A 16306-nucleotide genomic window follows, 5' to 3' on the forward strand; every position below is an offset into this window, starting at 1 on the left:
GTGAATTGTTTAGGAGTTTTACTATCCATTATTCCTAAATCAGTGACTGGGGTTTGTTCCCTTTCTTGTAGTTTGACATAAGGATTTCCATAGGTGCCAGGGCCAGGATAACATTCCTAAGAGTATCAAGAAAAAGAGAGGGAGGGAGGGAGGAGGAAAGGGAGGGAGGGAGGGAGGGAGAGATAGCGCTTTTTATATATATATATGTCCAAGGTTGACTATCATTATTTAATTTAATATGACCTTGTTGTTGTTAGTTGCAAAGTCATGTCCGACCCATCACGACCCCATGGACAATGTTCCTCCAGGCCTTCCTGTCCCCTACCATCCTCTGAGTAGGCTCATGCCTACTGCTTTGGTGACTCCATCCAGCCACCTCATTCTAATATGACCTAATGAGATCTATATAACATTAGCAGCCATTCTTTAGGTAGATTTTCCCTCCTTTTCATGCTGAAGTCTTCTCAGGGAAACAAAGTCCTATGTTATAGTGGAAAGAGAGGAATATGGTTATGTTTAAGTTGGGGAAAGGGATGCAGAAGCAGGAGCAGACTTGTTTCCAAGTCTTCCTGGATAAGACTTGCGGCTGAAAGATTACTGATATGCAAAAGATTATTTCTAAAAGTTCAAAGAAATTTCCTAACAAAAATTGCTATTTATGCTGGAAGACACATGCTCAGGAAATGGTTGCCTGAAATTCTTAAGTCAAGGACTATATGCTATTGTTGGAATTCTGATCAAAGGGTATATTAGATACCCACAAAAGCTCTTTCTCGCTATATGGCCTTCCACACAATACAGACAAATGTTTCTTAGCTGATCCAGATTTGGGAGAAATTACTGAATTGATACCTCTTTCAATCCTTATGGAAGGGGAACATAAGCAAAATTTCATTACATCAATAGCTCCTTTTCCATTGATCAAGCAGATAACATAGTTTGGGTTAAATCACTACTATTGTAGTATAACTACTACTTGGCAGAGGTTTTCTGCACTGCCAGGTCTTGGGGATGAGTTCGACCATGAAGAAGGCTGTTTTTTCTGCCATTTTATAGTTTCAACAGTTTTTCTCAGTGGATTGTCTGAATGAGGGTTGATAACTATATAACTGAGTTGATAACTATACAACCGAGTTGGTTCAGTTTTATAATTTTGTCACCAGGGAAGCACAGTTTAACCTAAAATATACCCAGGGCTATTTGGCATTAAGAGCATTCCTCACCAATCCTAACTGAGCTGTGGTGCTTACAAAATATATTTGTCCTGACCTTTGTCTCCTTAAACATGCTATATAAAGACTTTGTCAGAAGAGGAAATGTACTTATTTCTTGGCTTTTGTTTGTTATGTTGCAATAACAAGCACAGCAGCCATGCTATGGAGAAACGTATTATGTTCATTCATTGGTGCTTAGATAAGCATCAGTCTGAAGACTATATTTTAGTTTTTCCTGCATAATAAACAGTTCAGGCCCTTTTAAGTAGAAAAATGCTAAAATTGATTTCCTGTCATTAATGTATGCACTTCACATACCGGGTTTACAAGTATAGAATAATAAAATTAATATTGCAAGCATAAGATTTGCCACATTGATGACAGTGAGTTGCAGAAAGATGGGATAGAGGGTAAAAGAAAACTCAAGATGGCAGCCATAACCCTGAAATCAAAATCTTACCTCTTTTTATATGTGTTGCATATTTGATGCAAATATGAAAAGGGGCAGCACTGAGATTGTGTGTCCATGGCTGCCATCTTGGCTTTTTTGCCTTACCCCTGCCTTCAAGACTTTCCTGGGGATGAAATATTTTTGGGAATATATTAATGGGGTGCAGTCTTCCGTAACTGTATGATGGACTATCATATTACAGCTAGTAGTGTCAGACAGGGAAAGGCTAACCATAAATAAATACTAAAATCTTCCTTGGAAAACCATCGGAAAGTCAGACAACTGTCATCCTAGTAAAATGAAAGTATTAGAGCAACATGGAAAATCCTGCAGTTATCGTTGTATTAGATAGCTAATTATTTTCTAGCAAGTAGAATAGTGGTAATACACAATTGATTTTCACCTACTAAGCCACCATGAGTCACTCTTGCGTTGCAGTTACCAACCTCAGCCTGTTAGTTACAGCAGTTGTCAACATTTTTCTGGTGAAGAAATGTAATTTCATTGCTGAGGAAGCATGTTGTCTACCTGGCAGTAGCTTCTAAAAGCATCAGGAATAAAAGGTGTATCTTTTTCTTCAAACTTGTTCTTTCTTTTTCTTCAATACATGCAATACATAGAGATTTGCCAGCAGAGATTTCACAAAAAGAGTATGGATTTCACATTATTTTGACGAAAATGGGCAATCTGTAACCCAAATGCCAATCTTAGGTCTCTCTTATCAGGGTTACATAATCTGAACAAATGAATTAGATTCCGTTAGTCAAGGAGGTGGCAAGCTTGTTTTAGACATAAAGCTGACTGGAGAAAACCAAAGATATCAGAGTAATGGCTTGGATGTCAAGAGGAAAGGAAGCATAGGTGGTATTTGGCAGGTTCTGACCAGTTCTGGAGAACCTGTAGTGGAAATTTTGAGTAGTTCGGAGAACCAATAAATACCACCTCTGACTGACCCCATCTATTCTCTGCCTTCCGAGTTCCAGTTGATCGGGAGGAAATGGGGATTTTGTTGTAACCTTCCCGTGGAGTGGGGTGGGAATGGGCATTTTATAGTATCCTTCCCCTGCCACACCCACCAAGCCATGCCATGCCATGCCAACCAAGCTACGGCCACAGAACCAGTAGTAAAAAATTTGAAATCCCACCACTGAAAGGAAGACAAATGAAGAACATAAATCAGGGCATAACTATGTGTCTCATATATTTATGATGATGTTAAGACACAAGTACTTAAAACAAGTTTTACATCATGCAATTTTTACACGAGTATTGCCAGTTTGCATCATTGCAGGATTATGCTGAATTGCATAACACAATACATTAAAATGTAATTGGCCTATTTCTGGTACAGTACTCCATGTAATCACAGCTGGATAGTATACTTGCAGACAACAACATAGAGAGCAGACTAAAACTTTTGATATTTTCAAGCCAGAATAACATGAATTATCCAACTATAAAGAAGATGAATAAATAACTACCAAATAAGGTTGGCACTTGAATGATCTCTACTCTCCTACATCTTTATGACACTAAGCTGAAATTATTTCTACTAGGTGGAGTGGCAAGGAAGTGGTAATTTCTACCCCCCCCCCCCAAGATTCATGGTAGCATCCATGCAATCAAAATCCCACCTTTTATACATAAAAACGCATAATGCTGATACATGTGTAAAAGGGCCAGGGTTTCATTCTCATCATTGCAACTGCTGGTTTGATCTACTTTACTGTTCTCCTGCCCACCTTAGATGCCACTTGGCATAGTTATTCCAACAGTCACTGTACACCCTTGAGTAAGCCCAAGGGAGAGATTACTGAATCAGCCAAGAGATTGAGGGAGGATAATGCAGGCTGAATGAGAGAAGAAACTCTTTCCAGGCAAATAGCTCAGATCTATAGAAAGAGTGATCTGTCCCTTGATCAGCAGTCTTTTTGATGGGGGAAACATAGTGGGGGGGGAGGAGGGATCAACCTAAAAACAACAAAGGATTACTCATACACCTTTGCTTTCTTATAGCCATCATTGTCACAGTCATTATTATATTAGTAGGCAAAATACCTGAGTCTAGTCAATACATTGACTAACTAGACCCAAAATAAATCACCAGGTACCCTCCAGAATTTTTGCCAACAATTATCATATTTCCTGACCACAAACCATGCTTGCTGGTGCTTATAGGTAGTTATAATTTAAACCAACAAGGCACTAGGTTCTGTGTTGTAATCAGGAGTACTAGACGACAATGCAGTGTAACTTCCAATTGTAGGGAGAAACTTCAGCTTCCATATTCTTACATTACAGTAACTCATCTGAGTTCTGCTTCTTCTCCCACTGTTGCACTGGAGAGTCCTGGTGAAATTTCCCAATGCATTGTCTTCTAAATTGTTGGATGTGGCTGGGTTTATATGGTTTGTACCTAGAGATATTTTAATCAACTATGTTGTGTGAACCCAACTTGCTTTTGGTTCAATCTGCAGCGTAAACTCAAAAAATAAGATTAATTGTGTAAAACCTGCACCAAATAACATGAAGAAATATATATTAAATATAGGCAGCAATCTGATGCTGAGATGTTTTCTACCATGCAGATTTTATAGATGTAAAGTTCCATTATGGAAATAAAATAATCTTCACATTGGCTTTAAAATAATCTTATTTTTAGACCTGTGCCACAGCAAGAACCAATGAAAAAGATACATATTCAGCAAATTAAAATATATTATAAACATGAATTTTTGGTTGTTTTGTTCTGTTTGGTTGGAAATTGCTGTTCTTCATTTAGGATCCCACTCCCTCCCCCCCCCTCCAGTTATAATGAAGTATTCTAGATCTCATACCATCTCTCCATGTTTTAATTAGCAATGTCCAGAACTATTTCTTTCTCAATGATTATGTCTCACAAAGAAACTGTAGTCCAGTTTATCCCACTAACCATCATTCTAATGTGCCGAACTACTTACACCTTAATCAAATGGCTGTGCTAAGGGTAATAGAATATATGAATATATGAATCCTTCTATCCTAATAATAATGAGTGATAATTCAACAAACCTAGTTTATTTTTTAATGTTCTTCCAATTATTAGTTACAGCAAAAATAAAAAACTAGATCATACCCTCATGTAGTCTTTAAATCTTACTGCTCCAGTATCACAAATTCCTCTAATACTGCGTGGCTTACTTTCCATGAGCTGCAGAAAATCTGTGTGATTGTAAGTCCCAGGTCCCAGTTTTCTTTTCTTGGAGAAAAATAAACATAAGAACATAGTTGAGAAAATGGATGCTACCAACTGTTAGGAAGGCTGGAGGGAGGGAGAGGAAGAGAGAGATATACACATATACATATTGCATGTGAGCATTCTGGCTCACAACTATAGTTTTATCATTCCTAAGAACAGTGGGAAATTTTGATTAGGGTGAGTGTTGAATCTTGTCTCCTCTCCTCTATAATAACATGTTCCCCAATGCTCAAATGATCAACTGGACAGTGAATGTGTTTGCCAGGGATCTGTGGGTCAAAAAAACATTAGATTGTTTTTATGAGTTGTAGGGATTATATCTGGCATGCAGAAATTGGAATGTTCACTAACTGAAAGTAAAGGAATATCAAAAACTGTCTCTAGCCCAGGATGTAGATCATAGATAATTTCATATAATGCAGAATTTTACATAAATTAGAAGATTTTGAGTAAAGGTTGCAAAAATGTTGGAGGAAAGTAATAAAAATATTCACAACACCTATATGTTTCTGAGAATAATTGCACATCATTGTACAAGTTACCTTCTGAGATCCTTTAACTTAATATTTACCATTGCTGAGTGGACTACATAAGAGAATACTGTTACAAAGAAATGGGATGGACAGACAGATGGATGGAATTCATTGTTCTGAATTCTAGTGTTGCTGAGAAGGATGTATCATCACTGGGTTACAGTGTGGTAATCCTAAAGGGGAAGACTTGCTGTAATTAAAACAACAACAACTTGGGATTAAATTCTATTAAAATGGATAGTCCCCTTCATGGTTCACTTATCTGATTAAACAGGCTCTACAGTTCCAAAGATCACTTATGTTCAAGGAAATGTATGAAAGCCCATACTATACTACAAGTCTACCAGGTCTCTGATAATTTTAACTCCCTGATAATAAAGAAATTAATTTTCAAGAATCATTTTCAGCATCTAGTGGTCAATCATACATTTGCAGACAGACCCGGTAGCCTTAATATCAATGAACTGGGGCCTGAAAATGAAGCATATATGAGGAATTTACATACTGGAGCCACAACAAACAGCTTTGTTATCTTGCTCATTTTGAGATCTTATTGATTCAATGAATGCTTGGAAAAGTCTATTATCAGCACTCAGTGCTATGGACCTAAATAGATCCACTCACCCGAGCTTTCTCCTGCTGGCATATTTCTTTAAATTGAAAATGTGGCATTTCGGTGAGTCTAGCCGCTTCCTGAGCCTTGGCCCAGCTAGAGCTTGATGTTCTCTTTAAGGCAGTGGAGCTGAAGCTTCCATCATCGATCACGTAGGTGCCCGGTCCTAATTTTCGGGACTAAAAAAAGGATGAAGATAATATTGTTCTCTCATTCATAGATACAGTGGGGAAAAAATAGACTAACTGGAACTAGATCAGGTACAAAGTACTACAATTCAGTTTTCAACAACTATGTGCCATCCAGATCAGAGGTGGTATTCAGCAGGTTATGACCAGTTCTGGAGAACCAGTAATGGAAATTTTGAGTAGTTCCCAAAGATAAACAGAGGGAGAGGAGAAACCTTTTCAGACTTGCAAGATTCTGCTATTACAACCTTGTAATAAAAATATCGTAAATATGCATTACTTTGATTTCAAGTCTGGTCAATTCTGAATGGCTGACATTAAACAAAACCCAGACATATCAATAACCTAACCCAGGGATGTCAAACTCAATTTCATTGAGGGCCACATCAGGGCTGTGGTTGACCTTGGGGGGCTGGGTGGGCATGACGGACTGGCAAGTGTGGCCAACTATGTGGGTGTGGCCAGCTTGATGCCACTCCCCTAACTGCTGGCATGTTTCCTCTTCGCATTGGATAGACCGGGCCAAAGCTTCACTGGCCTAATCTTTCCTCTTCACATTGGGTAGACCAGGATAGCCCTGTGGGCCGGATCCAGCCACATCTCATGCCAGATGCAGCCCGTGATCCTCGTGTTTGACATCCCTGACCCAGTGGTGAAATCTATGGTTCTGTGGCAGTGGTGGATTATGGATCCCATTTCAATTGATACAGTTGGAATGGGCCCGGCATCATCCACATGAACACGTGCACCGCGCATGCACATGCGCCCCGTGCGCATGCGTCATACCGTGCATTTTTAATGCATTTTTTCCTGCTGGCTTGGGTGAATAGGCAGGGAAAAAATGCTTTGAAAAGTGGGGAAGAAAGTTTCCGGCAATTGCACGGATCAGCTGGGAGCCGCATAATTGTGGGAAGCTTTTTTCCCCACTTTTAACAGCATTTTGTTCCTTCCTATTCGCCCGAACCGGCAGGAAAAAAATGCTTTAAAAAGCAGGGGGGGGGGGGGAAGCTTCCCACGATCACGTGGCTCACAGCTGAATTACACAATCCTCAGAAGCTTTTTTTTACTACTGGTTCACAGAACCAGGGACAATCATCCCTACTGGTTTGGCCAAACCAGGCCGAACCGGGAGAATTTCACCCCCTGCCCTGACCTAACCTGACATTTCTCTCCAGTTGTTAGCTGATACATCCATTCTGCTCTCTCTGTGTGATTTCTGCAAAACATGGCTGCATCTTTTGTATTCCAAGCAATCAATAGCTAGTCATCATGCTCCACATTTTTGGAAATACAAAATGAAAAACAATGTATGTTAATGGAAAAAGCAATAAAGCATTATATTGTGAAGAAGAATTTCTGGGATAGGGATGAGATCTTTATATACAACCGTGTGTCTGGAGATAAAAAAAGGATATCAGAATGCATGACACTGGAGAGTAGTGATGATTATTTTTGTAGCTTTCCCACATCTTTTTGTACAACATTTGTGTGAATCAGAAAGTTCCAGAGAATTATACGAGAGGAAAGTTAAAAAATATTTGTTTTGGTTTCAAAAATATATTTTTGATTGTGAAAACTGTATGTTCTTGTTCAACCACATAGATAGGAAACTGGGAAAAATAGTTGTACTTTGAGGATGTGAGACACATTAAGAAATATACTCACCAAATTTGAACAGACATTCTTACAGTATGGAGCCTGGAGGTAAGTATTGGGCTTCTTGCAATTTGGATAAATGGCTGATACATCAAATCTAACCAAGAAGAAAACACATTAAAAATATACAGTCAGAAGAATAATATTCCAAAAACAAAAATACCTTTCTTTGCTTTCGATAATATTTTAGCCACAAAAACTAGCCAGTCACTGTGATAAAATAAGGAAGCAGGACACAAGTACTATGTCAGGTCCCTTTGCAGTCAGCTTCTAATTTTACCAGTCATTTGAGGCGAGTACAGACCAGTGGTGGGTTGCTAACCGGTTACTACTGGTTGGCTCGTGCTCACATGCACGCTCGCAACACTTCTGCGCATGCACAGAAGTGTCTGGGTGGGTCGGCGGAGCCTCCCACCACCGCCACTACTGGTTCGGCTGTACCGGGCCAAACCGGGAGCAACCCACCTCTGGTACAGATGTTTTGTTGTAGGAGACTCCAAAATTAGAATGGGATGAAGAACTTGCATGCTGTTAACCATCCCAACCAGCATAGCCAATACTTAGTGGTGCAACTTGGTGTACAAGGGGTTCTGCACCAAACCCAGTCCAATTTTAGAAGTCTAGAATGTGGAAATTCTAATATTCCTATATGTGGTTGCTCATGAGGTGATTCTGATCTACAGAATTTGAACACAGGGCTTTATCTAATTACCTCTGCTTGCAGAACTAATTCCTCTCTTTTTTTCACATGCTTATTTCAAATCTGCTCTACAGCAGCAGTAACCTACACAGCAGATCTGAGAACGTATAAACATGGGGCTACAGCAAGAAAGGGATATGTCATTGTACAAGTGGAAATTATTTCATCAGATATAATTCAATTTACATTAAAACCTATATTAAAATCCAAGTGTTTATACAGAAGGTTTCATCAACAATCAATAAGATACCACCAATACGCGGACGATACCCAGTTGTATCTGTCCGCCCCGTGCCAACTCAATGAAGCGGTGGACGTGATGAACCGGGGTCTTGAAGCCGTTAGGGACTGGATGAGGGCTAACAAGCTTGTACTCAACCCGGATAAGACCAAGTGGCTGTTGTGTTTCCCTCCCAATAATTTGGCTAGTGTTCCATCACTCAGGCTGGGGGGGGCAAATATTATACCCCTCAGACAGGGTTCGCAACTTGGGAGTCCTCCTGGACCCACAGCTGACCTTTGACCACCATCTGTCGGCTGTGACCAGGGGGGCATTTGCCCAGGTTCGCCTGGTGCGCCAGTTGCGACCCTTCCTGAACCGGGAGGCTCTCACAACAGTCACTCGTGCCCTTGTGACCTCTAGGCTGGAATACTGCAACGTGCTCTCCATGGGGCTGCCCTTGAAGAGCATCCGGCGACTGCAGCTAGTCCAGAATGCGGCCGCGCGAGCGATTGTGGGTGCACCTCGGTTCGCCCACATAACCCCTATCCTCCGCGAGCTGTGCTGGCTACCTGTTGGTCTCCAGGTGCGCTTCAAGGTGCTACTTACCACCCATAAAGCCCTTCATGGTAGTGGATCTGGGTACTTGAGAGACCGCCTCCTGCCAATTACCTCCTCGCGACCTATCAGATCACACAGATTAGGCCTCCTCCGAGTTCCATCCGCCAGTCAGTGTCGACTGGCAACCATGCGGAGGAGAGCCTTTTCAGTAGTAGCTCCGACCCTTTGGAACGATCTCCCCGTGGAGATTCGTACCCTCACCACCCTCCAGACCTTCCGCACAGCCCTCAAGATCTGGCTATCCCGTCAGGCCTGGGGTTAAAGATTGTAATTCGTCCCCACCCGAATGATGAATGTTGTTTCTATTTTTAATTATGTATTGTTTTTATATGTCACTGTCTGTATTCCCTTCCCCACAAGTTGTAAACCGCCCTGAGTCCCCTCAGGGAAAAGGGCGGCCTATAAATAAACTTTAAAAAAAACAAAACATGACACTCTCTAAACATGTGAGAAGAAAATCACCTTCTGGCTTGTGGTAATGAGTTGTATAGGTGAAGACATCTGAAGATGTTGAGCTAAGGAAGACTACTTAATTAGTATAAAAATATCTATGCTGTGTGGTTTTTAAGACAAGGAAATAGGAAAACTATTTTGAATAAACAGTTTGAAAAAATATTATGTTCTTTTCCATTTACCTATTATGTTGTGAAACATTTGTGATTTTGAGACACTGTATTTAAGCTGCAGTATAAAGCATTTTATTAATAATTCCTGAAAATCTAAGACCTAATGGGTATCCTATGCTTGACTGCCTAACTCAGGGGTGTCAAACTTGCTTTTCTAAGAGCTGAGGTGACGCAGTGGTTAGAGTGCAGTACTGCACGCTACTTCAGCTGACTGCTAGCTGCAGTTTGGCAGTTCAACTGTCACCGACTCAAGGTTGACTCAGCCTTCCATCCTTCCTAAGTGAGTAAAATGAGGACCCAGATTGTTGGGGGCAATATGCTGACTCTGTAAGCCACTTAGAGCGAGCTGTAAAAGTACTATGAAATGGTAATATAAGTCTAAGTGCTATTGCAATTTCATTGAGGGCTGCATCAGGGTTGTATTTGACCTTGGCGGGTCTAGGTGGGTGTGGCCAAGGTAGTCATGGCCAGCTCGACGTCACTCATGTTGGGCCCAAGTGCTCTGCCAGCGAAAACGGGCTCCTGGGCTCCGTTTTCAGCTCCTGCAACCCTCTGCCAGCGAAAATGGAGCTCGGGAGGCCCCTCAAGCTCCATTTTCTGCTGGCAGGGGTACCGCAGGCCAGTCCTTCACTGTTTCCAGGGCAGGCCTGTGGGCCAGATCTAAGCACCCCATGGGCCAAATCCGCTCCCCCCCCCCGGCCTTGAGTTAGATACCACTGGCCTAACTGGTAATTTTTTTGGCTTTCCCCCTTTCTATCATTTTCCTTCTTTGCAGACACAGAAATTGCTCAAACAAGCTATCTCCCCAAACTATCACTTCCTAAAACCACTGTTCTCTGCAGTGCAGTACTTCCCTAAAAGATGCTAACAGCAAGTTAACAAGCTCAGTTCTACAACCTTAATTAGTTAATTAGCACACTTCAACCCTCTTGTGCTGCTGTCTGGAACAGGCATGATCCTAATCAGTTTCACCCTAAAAGCTTTCTTTTGCCTTCTAAGTGACTGGAAGCAGTTGCAATATTATTAACATAAACACTATTTATTAATATTAACTATAGGGATTAATAATCCTATTGATAACAAGAGGTGAACTTCCTATCTTCATTTTTTAAAGTTTTCTGATGCCACCTAAGTCTGTAATTTGGAAAAGAACTGTGAAATTGTTGATGTAATTAAATATCAAATTTCAACCAAATGACAGAACTAAAAGTGTAATGATGACAGCCAGAGTAGTTAAGATGTTCATCTAGAATCAGGGAAGTCCAAATTCAGGTTTAGCCTCAACCAAGAGGTAGCTCTTTAGCCTCAACCACTAGATAATTTTAGCCAGAAATTGTCTCTCAGCCCATGCTGAATTCACATTTACAATGCTGTGTGAGCAGAATGATTATGTTCATTGCTGTTGTCGTCTAAATTTTCCTGTCCAAAGCAATTCTGGGTGGCTTAAATGTTAAGAATCAAAACAATAATACATAGAAGGAAGCCTCCATGTCTGGACAACATAGATGCCAAAGGCCATCCCAAAAAAAGAGGGTTCAGTGACCAGGGAGAAAAGTCAGATTTTTAAAGACTTATGGCATTCCAGCTGACAGGAATCATTCTGGATCTATTGTTGTGGGAATAAAATAGGAGGAAGGTGTGTGGTTGCAAACCATTTGGAGCCCTGAGGGAAAGATGGGTCATAAATGAAATAACTCATTTCATGTTTTAGCTTCAAAATCATCTTTTCTAAACACACATACTAAGCAAGCACACACACACACACACACACACACACACACACACACTATTCCAACTCCAAAGTGTAAAAAAATGATTTACATTATTTGAATCATTACAACAGTGTTTTTCAAGCTGCATTCCATGAGTTGTGGCAAAATCTAACTCTCTTAAGCGAACCAAATCACTTTGAAGATGTATCATGTGCTTCTTATTATGCTTGCAAACAACTACAGCTATTTAGCAACTAACTGAACAGCCTTAAGCAAAACTAGACCACAGCTTATATACCTTTGGCCTAGTGCCTTACAAAGAAAAGAAAAAGAAAGGCAAACACAGCACAATGTTGAAATGTTTTTGATAAAGCAACCTGATGACCTCGGTATTAGTTATCAATTCTTACTAGGTCAGCATGCTAGCCCTACTACCTCTGAGATAAGGTCAATGAATGTAACAATTTGGCCTAAGTAGACCAGTGGTTCCTGTTAGTTTCCTGCCCCTGTTACCACTCAGGATCACTTTTATGTGTGTGGGGCAGAGGTGGTATTCAGCAGGTTCTGACCAGTTCTGAAGAACCGGTAACAGAAATTTGAGTTCAGAGAACTGGTAAATACCACCTCTGATTGCCCCCCCCCCTTTTATTCTATTCTTCCTGAGTCCCAGCAGATCGGGAGGAAATGGGGATTTTGCAGTAACCTTCCCCTGCCACACCCACCAAGCCACGCCCACAGAACCAGTACCAAAAAAGTTTGAAACCCACCATTGGGGGGGGGAGCATCTTATAGGATTGGTAGTGAAGTCAGCTCACATGTATGTGGGGGTAATTTCCACACATGTGGAACTCTATGGGCCCATCAGAAGGTGATGGGATTTCTTTGAGAAAATAAGAGTAACAATAACAACAAAAATTCACTCAAATCCAGGCAGTGCTCTCTCACTTGTGCTTTGCCTCTCGACTTGTGGTTCCAGGTGTAAAAGAAACAGATTTCGTGGGTTTGAAAACCCTGAGGTAGAGGATGTTTAATGGACAGTTACAAGTTGTCCAGATGACATTGTTTCTACGTGGAATTCATGATTCCACTTTGCAAACATCTTTCTATGAAAAATAGAGCAGAGCTGATTTAAGGAGGTGGCATCAGATGTAGGTACTCTGGACTTCAGAAAAAGTGAGTGGACCTTAGCAGGGGGCCAGCAGGTGAGGGATTAAAGGGCAGACATATTCAGCCATTGCTTCATGATCAACCAACAGATCAGTCAAGGTAATAGGGTAATTCCAAGCAAGATTTTACTAAGTGATGCTGTTTCATTCTGTTCCCTCCCACATCATTCTGTCAATGCAAAGTACTATTTTCTCTAAAGCTCTGTCTCTTCCTCCTCCCTCTCTTTTTCCTGGAATCCATTTGCAATATTAAACTATGTGCAGTGGAGGAGTTCCAAACTGGAGTTGCATTGGACCCCAAATTCCTTAAACTGGCCCCGTCATAGAGCAAAATGAAGAATATTCCTCATATTATGATAATAGACCCTAGAAAATTATTTATATGAATATAAAGTATATCTAGAACACAAATCACTGTGGCACTTGTGTCCCTTCATGTATTTGGGATGGGATTAAAGGGACAGGATGTTGCTAAATGCCTGGTCTATCAATTAAAAAGCTTGCCTCATCCTCAGGTAGGCCTGAGTATTCACCTGGGTATTCCCCTCTTAGAGGTGTCTGTCTGAAGTTCAGGTTTTACATCAAGAGAGTAATGGCAAATATCATTCAGGAGACTCTGCTGATATCCAGGGATACTTTTTGTCAGGTAGAAGGAAATCTTTGTGAAGTTTTACTAGTGAAACTGAGTTCACAGAAGACACTGTGGGCATCTGATGGAATCGGAAGGGCTTCCAGAGGCTCTTGTTAAATCAGCTTTCTCAAGACCTTAATCCCTGTTGGAACATGGAAGTTGTACCTGAATGCCCTCTTACTAGGGCATCCTGTGGTTTTCCAAGATGTTCCAGGAAACGAACAAAGCAAAGAGATGTGTAGAGTACTATTGTTGTAAAATAAGGAGTGATTCTGACCAAGCACTGATAGGAGTCTATATTCAAGCTTATACCATGTTGATAAGAGCAATTAAGTGTCGATATTTTCTGCTTTTATTGCTCATATTTTCTATCTATTCTATTCTATCTGTTCTAATCCATTTCTATCCTCCCCTTTTGGAGAAAGCAGTAGGATTGCTACTGCAAATGGCACTGGAGGAAAGAGATTATTTGAGCCTGTTTTTGTTGTGCTTCAGGTCCAGGTGGTATTAAGCCTCTTTATTGATGATTTTTAGTAGGACAGGGATAGGGGAATAAAACCTGACACTACTAGATCTCTGAAGCTTTTCTCTGCCATTGGTCATGGTATCTTTATATATCTTATGAGCTACCTCCTGGAACACTCTCTTTGGCAAACACTCTCTTTCATGGTTCTCTTCTGCAGGTATGGTTCCAGTTAGTAGTAGTATGGAAGAGTTTGAGCCCCCTTTCTTGCCACAGTTGTTAAGTGAATCTCTACAGTTGTTAAGTTATTAACACAGTTGTTAACTGAATCTGGCTTCCTCATTGGCTTTGGTTGTCAGAAGGTCACAAAAGGGGATCACATGACCCCAGAACACGCATAAATAAGAGCCAGTTACCAAGCATCCGAATTTTGAGCACCCGACCACGGGGATGCTGCAACAATCCTAATTGGGTAACGTAGCCAAAAGTCACTTTTTTCAGTGCTGTGTAACTTTGAATGGTCATTAAACGAATGGCTGTCAATTGCAGACTACCTATAACAGAATAAACTATTTCCTGCCTTGTGTGATCATTGGCTACTTCGCACCATGGAAGAATAAATTCAACATTTGGTGTGTGTGTGTGTGTGTGTGTGTGTGTGTGTGTGTGTGTGTGTGTGTAAAGACAGAAAGAGAGAGATACACAAATGCACCTGTCTCGAATCCTGCTGAAGTTGTCCATACCTGGCTTGTTGAGTCCAAAAAGGGGCACCTGTGAAGCCTTTTGAACCCATCTTCCATCTTCTGCTGCCCAGAAGAAAAGGAAAAGAAGGATCACTCTCCTGATTGGCAGCTGTAGAAGAAAATGGCTCTGGAATTTCACTGCCATGACAACACTAGACGCTGGAGCTTCTGTTTCCATGGTCCTAACAGAGGTGTGTCTTCAGGGCAACCAGCTCTCTTCACAAAGCCTTGTCAGTGCTGCTGGCAGCTATTCCAGCTCAGTCTTGGGTTATGCTTGGAAAAGATGGTTAGATCCTGCCCAGCTGGTCTTTCATGGCACCTGTAAAGTAACAGCAAAAAAAGGATAGCAGAAGGAATGGCACGGATGTGTTTAGAGAGGACACACGCCATAATTGTTAAACCCTAGCATTAGTCCACAACTCACATAATTCTCAGCTAGTGGGGTTGGCCTTGATACTAATGAACCATTCCCCATTAAACCTATGTTTTATAGACATTGAAGAAATAACACAAGATAATGCATTGGAAGGGTCATCTTAATATATAATGCTTCATTCTGTTGTTGGTAGCATGGTATTTTAGTATTCTAGAGCACATACTATTTAACATTTGAACAATTTCCTTTTGAACTATCACCTATATTAAACTTTGGATACTTAATCTGAAACTAACAATGGCTACGACTTATAAAGAAAATCTTTATGAGATGTTCTACACATGGCATCCCCACCCCACAGCACGGCTCTTCAAAATGTTTAAAAATCTGGCCCCAAACTGTTAGAAGTGTAAAAAAAACATCAGGCACTTTTTATCATATGTGGTGGACGTGCAATGAGGCAAAAAAATATTGGAAAATGATTCAATCATGGTTAGAACAAATGGTGGGAGACCAAATCTTGTTTAAACCAGAAATTTTTCTCCTAGATATAATACCAGAGGGGTTTAAGAAAGATACAGTTTATCTAATTATACATGTACTAATTGCGGTGTGCATAACTTATGCACAACATTGAAAAAAAATACACCATCAGAGCTAGATATAATCAGAAAAGTGTTGGCCTGTGCGGAAGCAGAAAGGCTCACTCTTGAACTTAAAAATAAAGGGGAATCAGAATATTTTGAAGTCTGGAATAGATTTTATGATTGGTATAAGACAAGGTGACAAGACTGGCACAAACTGTATATATTGCGATTGGACAGAAGGATAGACAATGTATTAAATAGGCTAATAGTTAATGGTTGAGACTAGCTGTATATAATGTGAATGTACTGACTTCGCGGTACTGCACTGTTTTAAATGTAAAAATAATACAAATATATTCCAAAAAACAAAAAAAGTTTCCAGTTCCTTGAATATTTTTCTAAATTATGGTACTTAATGGAGCAGAAGCACAAAATTATTAATTACATTATGTTAATTTTATTATTCATACATGAACTGTTGTATTTATTCATTTAAATGTAAATGAAATGAAGGTTAGTTTTTGTCTGGCCACACCCTCTATGTTTTGAAGTATGCTCCCAGCCAAGG

The 16306-nt window shown here is 40.5% G+C and overlaps 1 protein-coding gene across 1 annotated transcript in view; it reads right to left on the bottom strand.

Moving 5' to 3' along the window:
* CIMAP2 (ciliary microtubule associated protein 2) overlaps nucleotides 1-15010 on the bottom strand; it is a 31614-nt gene extending 16604 nt beyond the window's left edge. The window contains exons 1-5 of the mRNA XM_087720788.1: nucleotides 14776-15010; nucleotides 7903-7990; nucleotides 6061-6228; nucleotides 4781-4903; nucleotides 1-116 (exon numbers count right to left, since the gene is read on the bottom strand). The exon at nucleotides 1-116 is cut by the window's left edge and continues 13 nt beyond it. Of these exons, the coding sequence (XP_087576914.1) occupies nucleotides 1-116; nucleotides 4781-4903; nucleotides 6061-6228; nucleotides 7903-7990; nucleotides 14776-14825 (545 nt within the window). The 5' untranslated portion in view covers nucleotides 14826-15010. The remainder of the gene's footprint in view (nucleotides 117-4780; nucleotides 4904-6060; nucleotides 6229-7902; nucleotides 7991-14775) is intronic.
* Between the last annotated feature and the right edge of the window lie 1296 nt (nucleotides 15011-16306).

This window comes from Thamnophis sirtalis, unplaced genomic scaffold (assembly GCF_051295495.1).
Source record: "Thamnophis sirtalis isolate CommonGarterSnake01/CBP01778 unplaced genomic scaffold, rThaSir2_p1.2 scaffold_7, whole genome shotgun sequence".
NCBI classification, from domain to species: Eukaryota; Metazoa; Chordata; class Lepidosauria; order Squamata; family Natricidae; genus Thamnophis; species Thamnophis sirtalis.